This window comes from Triticum aestivum, chromosome 6A (assembly GCF_018294505.1).
Source record: "Triticum aestivum cultivar Chinese Spring chromosome 6A, IWGSC CS RefSeq v2.1, whole genome shotgun sequence".
Classification (NCBI taxonomy): Eukaryota; Viridiplantae; Streptophyta; class Magnoliopsida; order Poales; family Poaceae; genus Triticum; species Triticum aestivum.
Window position 1 is genome coordinate 38,881,970 of NC_057809.1, and position 10,158 is coordinate 38,892,127.

At 40.8% G+C, this 10,158-nt stretch overlaps 1 protein-coding gene across 1 annotated transcript; it reads right to left on the reverse strand.

Annotated features, from left to right (window-relative positions):
* Positions 1-3,057: 3,057 nt before the first annotated feature.
* On the reverse strand, positions 3,058-6,857 carry LOC123130194 (S-(+)-linalool synthase, chloroplastic). Its single transcript, XM_044550147.1, has 7 exons — positions 6,552-6,857; positions 5,844-6,069; positions 5,226-5,598; positions 4,829-5,047; positions 4,291-4,429; positions 3,865-4,104; positions 3,058-3,707 (listed from the first exon to the last, which is right to left on the reverse strand). The coding sequence occupies exons 1-7, from the start codon at positions 6,732-6,734 to the stop codon at positions 3,435-3,437; spliced, it is 1,653 nt and encodes a 550-aa protein (XP_044406082.1). The 5' UTR covers positions 6,735-6,857; the 3' UTR covers positions 3,058-3,434.
* Between the last annotated feature and the right edge of the window lie 3,301 nt (positions 6,858-10,158).

Below are 10,158 nucleotides of genomic sequence, written 5' to 3' on the forward strand. Positions count from 1 at the left end.
CTTATTGCAACGAGTGTCTCAAAAGAGAACTTATTACAAATAATATGGCTTAAGGCCATCTAATAACGATAACAACGGAAGGCTTGGAAGATAAGTGAGTCCATCAACTCCAGCGGCATCACTGAGTATAGAACCACGACCTAAGGCTCCTTACTCGTCGTCTGAAAAGTCTGCAACATGAATGCTGCAGCCCGAAAACGGGTCAACACATGGAATATGCTGGCAAAGTAACACATAGAGAGTAATGAACCGAACTGGGCTATACTACATGCATATATGGCTAGTGGAAAGCTCTATGGGTACAGTTTTGCGTAAAGCCAATTTTTCCCTACTGCAAAGGAATAAATTTTATTTAACTATCATGGTAGTTGTTAAACATTGAGAGTGTAGAAACCCTCTCAATCCCAATTAAGCATCATCATTAAAACCCAACAAAATTAATTTAAAGTCACATGATGAGATTCACATGATAATCCAGGTACTAGATACTCAAAACGTCCATAACTGGGGACACAGCTAACCATGATTAGTTTATACACTCTGCAAAGGTTTGCACACTTTTCCCCACAAGACTCGATCTCCTCCGTTGAGATTATCGCACTACATGGTGTTTGAGAAACGGATGACCGAGACATAGTCTTTCAGAAGCGCTAGCACCTTATGATCGGGTAGACCGTTACACCTACTTTCCCAAAACCCACAATTTAATTAGATCCTAGTCATGCAATGTTTGAGGATTGATCTAATGCAATAAAACTGGGTAGTAAGAGGTATGATCAAAGTGTTACTTGCCTTGCTGATGATCCGTGAAACCTAGAGATTCGAAGAAGCAAGCGGTGCACTCTGGGTACTCTAACGTAAACAAACAAACAAACAAGCATACAATAAGTACTCAACTAATGCACAAGTAAAAACTCAAATAAGAGATCTAACCAGAAAGTTCAACTTAAGAACTCCGGTTTGCAAAAAGAATCAAATCAAACAAAGAGAAGAAAGACAAACGGCGAAAGAAACAAGCTTCGTTTACTAATCTGGATCTAAGTCAAATTTTACACAAGCAAAAACTTGTTTGAGTTGGTTAAACGGAAAGAGGGTTTCGAGACGAAACACTAGGCGCTTGAATCGCCTGATTCCGATAAACGAGCGAAAAGTTATACTAAAACGAAAATCGTATCAGGAATCTCGATCAGAAATAATCGCGGAAAATCCGAGAGAAAGAAAAAACTAACAAACAGGCTAACGAACAAACGTTCGTTGTCTGCAGCTAAACGGTGGAAACCGTTCGTAAAACCGAACGTAAAAGTGGCCGTACGCTAAATAACTAAACCGAAGGAAAAGAAACCGAAACTAGAAAAAAAACGGATCTAGGGTTTACGAAATAAAGCTGATCGGTTTAAAAAAAACCGGCGGCTACCTCGAACTCCGGCAGGATCCGGTGAGTCGGCGGCGGCGGGAGGTCCGGCGGGGCGGCTGCGAGCTCCGGCGAGGCGGCGGGTGGCGGCTAGGGTTTGGGTTTTGGGTGGGGCGGCGGTAATGGGCCTCGGGGCGGCGGCTTATAAAGGCCTGGCCCGAGAAGTCCTGGCCGAGTACGGCCCTAAGTCAGTCAACCTTTTTTTTAAATAATTTTGACGTGCAGAAAAAGAAAGAAAAAAAAATACTAAACTGACTCCCAAAATTCCGAAATAAAATTTCTCCGACTTCTAAAATCAAGCCGGATAAAGTGAACATTTATTTGGGGCCTAAATGCAATTTTGAAAAAACGCACATTTTTTTCTTAAATTCAAATAAGACAGCGAAAAACTTAAAATAAAACCTTGTTTGATTTTAATATTAAATCTCTGATATTTCTTTATTTTGAGAAAGTCATTTTATCCTTGCTCTTTCATTTTTAATAGAAGAAATAATTCAGAGAAAAATAATTAAAATCAAACGATCCTCTTTTCATAATTCGAGAAAACCTCAAATATGAAAATAACGAAATCCCCAACTCTCTCCGTAGGTCCTTGAGTTGCGTGGAATATCTAGGATCAACCAAAACGCAATAAAACATGATATGCAAAGATGCTCTAATGTATAACATTCCAAATTGAAAATTTGGGATGTTACATGCATCCTCCTGATGGTGGTTCGGAAAGCTTGACACTGCTGCAGGTGGGAGGACGAGATGGTGGTGGCTGGAGGGTGATGAATGGTGTTGCTGCGGTTGTTGCATCCTTCGTCGGGAGATGAATGGCCCGCAGGCGTTGCATCCTTGAGGAGACGAATGGCGTCGTGCTTGGTTGCATCCTTCTGATGGGAGAAAAATGGCACTGTTGCAGGTTGCATCCTCCGCCCAGTGGGGGACACGGCTGCAAGGTTGGAAGCATGTCGAGCTTGCTAGGGCTATGCGGATTGCCGTGGAGGCAGGGGTAGTAGCTTGTTGTGTAGGCTGATCGGATCCAGGGCTCGAACTGTGTAGGTGAGCCGGCCGACGATAGTCATACTCCGGTTGTGGTCGAAGTTGTCGATGGTTGCGCCTTCGGGCGTCGCTCCCCTCGCTGGAGGCATCGATGTAGCTGCTCCCAAGTTGCCTTTCCTACTGTGCTCCGAGGGAAACCCTTGATCTAGTTTAGACCAGACTTTGGCGGCGCTATCCAGCATAACGTTCCCTCTTGGGGGCATCGTCCTGGAGGTGGATCCGGTCAGAGGGATCTGTGGCTCGTGTGGATGTGTGTGTGCTGTTTGCCAAAAGACGTTGTTTGTATGTTTTTTGGGTCTGGTTTCCCTCATAAATTGGACCAATCTTCTTCTCATGTTCAATGAATTCTGCAGTAATGCTAACATTCAAAAAAAGACACGAGATAGAGGGGGATTAGGATCTTATACACCTCGTATTTCTGTATGGTTATTGTTTTTACATATAAGTTGTGTGCATAGTCTAAATAAAGTTTATGTTCAAACAATTAGCCAATACATCTACGTTTGCTTGAAGGATGTAACGGGTAATCGCCAGCTGATGCCAAATGGTATAACAAATTTGCACTCTAGTGAAATTTGAATACAAAATCTATTTCCTAGAGTGCAAAACTGCACATGCATCACATACATTGCCACACGTGCATGACCTTGCAGGCGGCTCATGGCTTTTGACAAGTATATTCATTATATAACTACTAGGAAGTAGGAACACATTCGCTAGAGTCGTGCTATGCACAGGACAAATTTTGAATGATTCACAGACGAAGATTGAATACTGCCGGACATGCATATGAGTGAGAAGGGCACTAGCCGCTGGATTTGCATGTCGTGCACAGCTCGGGCACAAGTATCGTTTGTGGAGCAGTGTCACATTAGCTAATGGTGCATCATACTAGTCCACGTTTCAACAGGGCAACCCTACAAAATTGGTGTGCTACATATATAAGACTTACATACGCAATGGTAGCATGCATTATTCAAAAGAGCAACATCCTAGTGTAATCCTCCAGGGCGGGGAGCCTCTGCTCATCGTCATAGCCATACATGATGCTGACCATCCTTGCAAAGTTGAGAGATGCCCCGATGAAGCTAGGTGGTAGTGTGGACTTTGTCTGAGAGAAGCATTCCCTGTTTAGATCCTCCCATTCACCCGCTATCATATCCAACATGTGCTTCTCCGCATCAGCATGAGGGTTTTCTCTCTGGTACAAATCCTTGTATGATCCGTCGAGCCCTTCCTGCAACTCATCCTGCATGGGACACATAATTTCTTTTCAGATCATGCCAAATGTTGTCAATGTCAACTTGAATGCACACGCACCAGGATATGGTACGAAATAACTCATGTAAATAATCAGTATTACTAATCATATAGTCTTGTGCATAAGCTTCTCGGTGTGTTCTGACCTTTGCACTCCCCATGTCATCCCAGAGCCTCATGATCTTCGCAGGGCAGGAGATGACCCTGAGGATGTGGTCGTTGTTGTCCTCCGTTAAATCATGCCCAAGCATGAATAAAAGATGCATAAATAAAAGTGGTGCTCCTGAAGTGATGACACCATTTCTTAGGTAGTCCTCCGATGTAGGAACCTGATTAGTAGATAGCCATTTTCCCTCGATCATGAATCCATCAAACAAGGTTGCCCACTGCAAGAAAAAAGGCATGAATGCAATATAATTCTTCCAGTGTTATTTTCTTATATTGTATTCATTACAATTAATCACAAGTTATATAGTACACAGAAATATGTGAGGTGGTACTATTAATATATTTATTAGTTGCTTAGACAAATTAAACTAAAGAAAATGAAAAACCATTTCGAGTAGACATACTGCTTGCTTGAGATGATTGATAGGGTTCAATCCATGCTCTTTTCTGACCATATCAGCGATATCATTTGTGATGGTATAAAGAGCCTTGTAACATGATATCATGTAACTTGGCAGTGACTCGGCAGCTGCAAGATCCCACCTGTCAAAATATGAATTTTGCGCGTGAAACTTTTATAACAATATTTTTACATTATGTGTTTATGTATAAGGTCGCGACTAACCCATGAGTTTGATTATACCATTAGCAAAAATATGCCATTCTGGGTGTAAGCAGCCTTGAATATGCAATGCTTTCTCTTTTTGTATGAATATATATGAATAATTATAAAACTATTAGTATATCAAGATATTTCTCGCAAAGGCCTAATGTTTATGTCAAACCAATCCTAATACCTCTGTATACATGATGTGTCAAAATTATAGAATTTTTAATGTGCAATTAGACATATCTAAGATGTCATTCATTCACAAACAAAAGTAATTATACTTCATTCCTAAAATGCAATGTGGTTGTTATTACGGGAACATCAATGCTCACATTTTGATCGCCTCATTAAAGCGAGAGAGCTCCTCTTGTGTGGCGACAAGATCAAAGATGTCGTCCACAATGTAGACCATTGAGATAACCTTTGTGGCCTCAACCCGATATCTTGAGAAGGAGAAACCCTCAAGGATAGTCATGGACCACATGTACCATTTCAGAACTTGGTCCCTTGCAGCTGGAATTTCTTGAGACAATCCCAAATCCACCCACCATCTGTGTGAAAATGAAGTTTTCATAGTAAAAAATCACCACATCTTTAATTGTGCGAATACATGAGCAAAAAAATATGTTAATCTATTAATTCCAAGTGAGTTCTCTCTTATCAATATGCAGGTGGGTCAATGTCCGCAACAACTAATAATGGAAGGAGTGTATTTTATTATATTCCTACCTCTTAACCTCTTGCATTTCACTCTGATGTTGCAACTTCTTCATCTGAAATTCTGCAACTGCCAGCTTCTCAATTGCAGTGTGCCTAGTAGGCAAGTTCTGGAGGTAACTCAAATGATGCCTAGCCTTGTATTGCCTCAGGCTCACATGGTAGGGATGGTCTAGTGACTTCATCACATATCTCGCAAGGTTTGGCTCCAAATACTTAATTGCAAATTTCATGTGCTTACTTGAGAATTCCTTTGCCTTGTAGAGTGAAGCTTCTCCCATGTTGAGGTGTGACATGTCATGCAAGCTCAGCAACCCTCTAAGGTCTTTGCTATGCCTAAGGTTGAAATCACCATTATCGTTTGTGAACTTCTGAAGAACATCGTCTGCCATACAGCGACAAGAAGGTGTCTTAGGTGCATGTCATACATAATGAAAATAATACGTCTCATGAGAGGTGCTTCTATGCTACACAAGGGACCGTTAATTTTTATTATTAAACTTGGTTACTCTAAGGCTAATTTATTATTAGCAAAATTATCACATAAAATCATCGTTGACCAAATTGCACTCAAGTTTCCAAACTCGTGTGTTTGTCTAACCCAGCACACTAAACTAGTATTTTACTGACCTGCAAAAACATAATATCCAACTTCTCTCATCAGCCTTAAGGAAAGGGTTGCGTCAAGTAGATCATTACTATGGAGGAGATCCACAGACGAGTCCATTATGTTATCGATTTCATCCTGGAAATAGTTGTCAATGCAGAGACGTTTGAGGTGATCAACCATGCTCAACATTCCTTTGTTGCTCTTCGGATGTTGATGAAGCAATGCTTGAACATTCATTAGGCTTTCCTGGTATTGCACATAGAGCAAACTTCTTTTTAAAAAGAATACAAAATCTAGATAAGTGCAATATATATCATATAGTATTTGCATTCAACAATAGGCGATATCATAGGAAAATAGTGCATATAATGTAGGTTTATATTTTATTAACATAGTTTGGAAATTAACAATAAAACATAGAGATTGAAATTGTGCTCATTCCAGAAACATCATTAATTAATGAAACACACATTTTCTGTGTCTCGCTGGTTCCTGAATAGAAGCAATTATTCAAAGTTATCTTGAAAAGGCAATCCATGAATTGCTAGACTGTGGTTAAAAGATTCTTGTGGATGGATTAAATTTTTGACTCGGTTTATACAACATGAATTTGGGGACGAAGGCAGTATAATTAGCCAGAAAAAGGCACACAAACTTGCATGCTAATTGCATTCAAAGTACATGCCAATGTTGCGGTCTATATATGTTTGTACCATAAAAATATATACCTGGAAGTCAAAATCATCGGACAGCTCATGGGACACAGGCTCCCGCCCGGGATATATCACTGGCGAAGGGCGAATTAACCCACGGTTTCGGCCACTCTGGCCACCATTTCTGGCCACCGGCAAAGCCGAATGGAACAATGGCGCGAAGGAGGATAAGGAGAAGCATACATGAGCAGCAGCCATCACGTGCTTGACTAATGTGATTTGCTACAGCTGATAGGCTGATGTTGTAGTGTGGATGATATGGGATGAACAAGAGTACGTAGCAGGCTGCTGCTGCTATGTCTTGGGATGGATGGGGGATACGAGCAATGCATGCATGCCCTCCAGATTTATAGGGTGAGGAGAGGAGGCGAGGTTGCAGCCGCGTCGATCCTCCACCGAGTGGCGAGCCGTGTGGAAAATTTACTAAACGTCATGCATGCGCTAATCAGGTTTTGTTTTTCTTCTAGGGCTAGTGTACCATCCATTCTTTGTCTGGAGAGTGCACCATGCACCTTGCTAACTCTGGACTCCGATGTCTAGTCTGGTCGTCGTTACGAGACAAATACCTATATATTTGTGCACACGGTTTCTCCCTGCACAACTGTCAAGAGCCACACACGTAAGTACTCTATATACCTATATTTGTACGTCCTGCCACGTGAACGTCTCGATCTGACACCTGGTCAAAAGGGTCCGTTTGATAGAGGGGCCATCGAAAGGTCTGCCGATTGACCAATTTTCCATTGCTGCCTGTTAGGCCTTGTACAATGGGAGGTGCTTAGGAGAGGTGCTTAGAGAAATAAACCAGAATTTCTTTAAGCACCGGTACTTATTTGTATAGGATAGACGCTTAACTAAGCGTCTCTCCTATAGAAATAGGCACCGGTGCTTAAAAAAATCCGGTTTATTTTTCTAAGCACTTTCCTAAGAATCTTCCATTGTATAAGGCCTTAAGCTCACGACATTGTACGTATGCCAAATATTATAACCTACGTACTGAACCACTGCTGGCAGTACCAACTTTGACCCCCATCTGAAACATGCATGCATAGTACTGTAGCTAGCTACTAATAGAGCGGTCAAAAAACATTTACCCCCTCCCAAAATGTAACATGTGTGTACAACGACTGGTACAGCTGGCATTGTCTCGTGTGTAAGTGGCGCTTTCTGGAATTCTTGGGTCAAATTGTTATTATTTACTTTTGGTTTCTTACATACAAAGAGTACTGTTCATCCACGTAAATTTGATGTTGAACGGAAGATAGACGGAAAAAGTAGAAAAGGGACAGAAAGGGTGGAGACTCTTCACGGAGACTCACTCCACAATGAGTCAAAGCTCTAGATCCAGTGTACCCCTCGGTACTGCTTCAATACCAGCAACCTACAGGAGGGACTTTTTTTTAGAGGAGAGGCGTCACACTTACAGAAGCGCCAATGTCCATTTCTAAGCCCAGTGCACCCGGTGAAAAGGAAATTTACAAAAATACTGAAACAGTTTTCAAAAATTGATTTTTTTAAATGGAAGATAATTTGGTGCGGAAGGTGCGCTTCAAATTTCGGATCATTTGGACATATGAATAGCTCTCAGCAAAAAATACAAGTTGGGTCAGAAAAATAAATGAATAGTAAACCTTTTCACATACCCTAAATTTCTCTTTTTTTCTAAGAGATACTCAGATGTCCAGATGATCTGAAATTTGAAGCGCACATCGCGCACCAAATTATCTTCCATGCAAAAAAAAAAATCAGATTTTTTGAATGTGTGTGTGTTTTTTGTTCATCGCGGGTGCAACTGAGCCTGGACACCGAATCGCCGCTCTCTCAGCCCACTTAATTAAGTGAATATACCAATTCACAATCTAAAGACAAGTTTTTCCTCAACACAAATTTGTATTTCTAGCTATTTATCGGTCTGTATGTAACTTTCTTACAGATTTAGAAAAACACTCAGTTATGTTTAGACTCTTGATATCACCCGCAAAAAAGTTATAACGTCGACGCATCATTTACAGTCTTCTAGAAAGCAGACTATGCATAGAAGACATCCACGTGGGTAGTATTTCAGCTCTGTAAGCATTATAAAATGGTGGTACAAATATAGCATCAACTTAAACCACAAAAATTTTCCATCTATATCTCATAGGAGCATGCCACCAAAAGAAAGAGAATCTCGTATCAAAGACCGATTTTCCATATACAAGGAAACAAACATATAGAGGAGAGTGACCTTTGACTATGAGGAAACAAACAACAGTAGGTTCATCCTATTCAGTACCAACGTTAACGACGAAGAATTAATTGTTACTTTCCACACCCTTTCTACTTATACGTCATTGCATATGTTGGAAGTCAAAAAGAACATAAGAAAATGTATACTTACGTGCCCTAAAATCAGAAATGTAATAAAACGACATAAAATGTAAATAACGCCATTTTTTGGTGCGGTTTTACATGGTTATGACCAAGGTTTTGGGTACCGCCCGATAAATGTGGATACCTGGCGGTATCCACGTTTCTCGCCGCCCCACGAGAAATGCCCATCCCGATCAAAAACAAAATAAAAAATTACAATTTTCCAACTTTAAACACTCAAAGTATAGTAAAACACTATAGCTCTCAGTTACATCAAAATTCTTAGTTGTGGTGTGGTGGTAACCTACTATTTTGTGCCTCGAGAGGTAGCTGGTTGGATTCGTGTTCTCACACTTTTTCTTTGTCTATTTTTCAGAACACGTAAGTAGGAAAAATGTAAAAAAAATAATGACCCGAAGGGTCGTACAAGCAACCTCACACCACTTAGCACGCACGTAGTAGACTTTCCATTGAGCTAATACCTCTTTTATGATTGATATCCGTTCAAGTTATTTCAATATCTAGTTTAGAAGAATTTGAATTCAAAATTCAATTATAAATTTCGTTTCAAATATGTTCGGTATTTCTCGGTAACCGTGGTAACTGAGAGTATGGCCCCCCACGAGAAAATTTGTCCATTCGGAATCCAAAACCTTGGTTGTGAGCCAGCTTGTATGGAAGTATTTGCATATTCGAAATGCAAGGACATAATAAAACTATGGTTTGAAAATAACTTAATCTACACCCTATGCGGTGAAATACATTTTGCGTGCATGTGTTTGCTACGATTCTGTATCAGTTGGCACTTTGCGCCAAGAAACTCAAGTGGCTTACTAGGGAATTTATGTTCTGGTTTGGATTGCGTGCTGCCAGTGGACTTCATACTGTTGGTATCATCTCAGTGTGGCCTGCCGCACTTTTATGATCTGGCTACATTTGTTGTGACCGTACGTATTAAAGGTTTGTGATAAGTGCGTTGGTTATATGCATCCTTGATACGGAGAGCGGAGACGATAAGAACTTCCTTCTAGAGAAATATATCATGGGGTCACTAGCTAGATGGTCTGGAGGGATATTTCCTGGAAAACACAAATGTTCTCCATGACACTGGCATCCAATGACAATTTTACCTTTTAACTATTGGCTAGCTGGCACTGCACTTGTGGGTCTCGTACGTTTATTCGATGGTCGCCGTCTCACGTACAGACATGAGAGACCGTGTGTAGAGAAGTATCGTGATATATATACATATGTATGGTCGTCAGGCATG

What these genes read in the sequence shown, in the direction of transcription:
- LOC123130194 (XM_044550147.1), bottom strand. Translation starts at nt 6,734, where the DNA reads ATGGCTGCTGCTCATGTATGCTTCTCCTTATCCTCCTTCGCGCCATTG. An exon ending in CCGATGATTTTGACTTCCAG is followed by an intron (nt 6,070 to 6,551) that starts GTATATATTTTT and finishes GTGCAATACCAG; the next exon opens with GAAAGCCTAATGAATGTTCA. An exon ending in ATGACATGGGGAGTGCAAAG is followed by an intron (nt 3,708 to 3,864) that starts GTCAGAACACAC and finishes TGTCCCATGCAG; the next exon opens with GATGAGTTGCAGGAAGGGCT.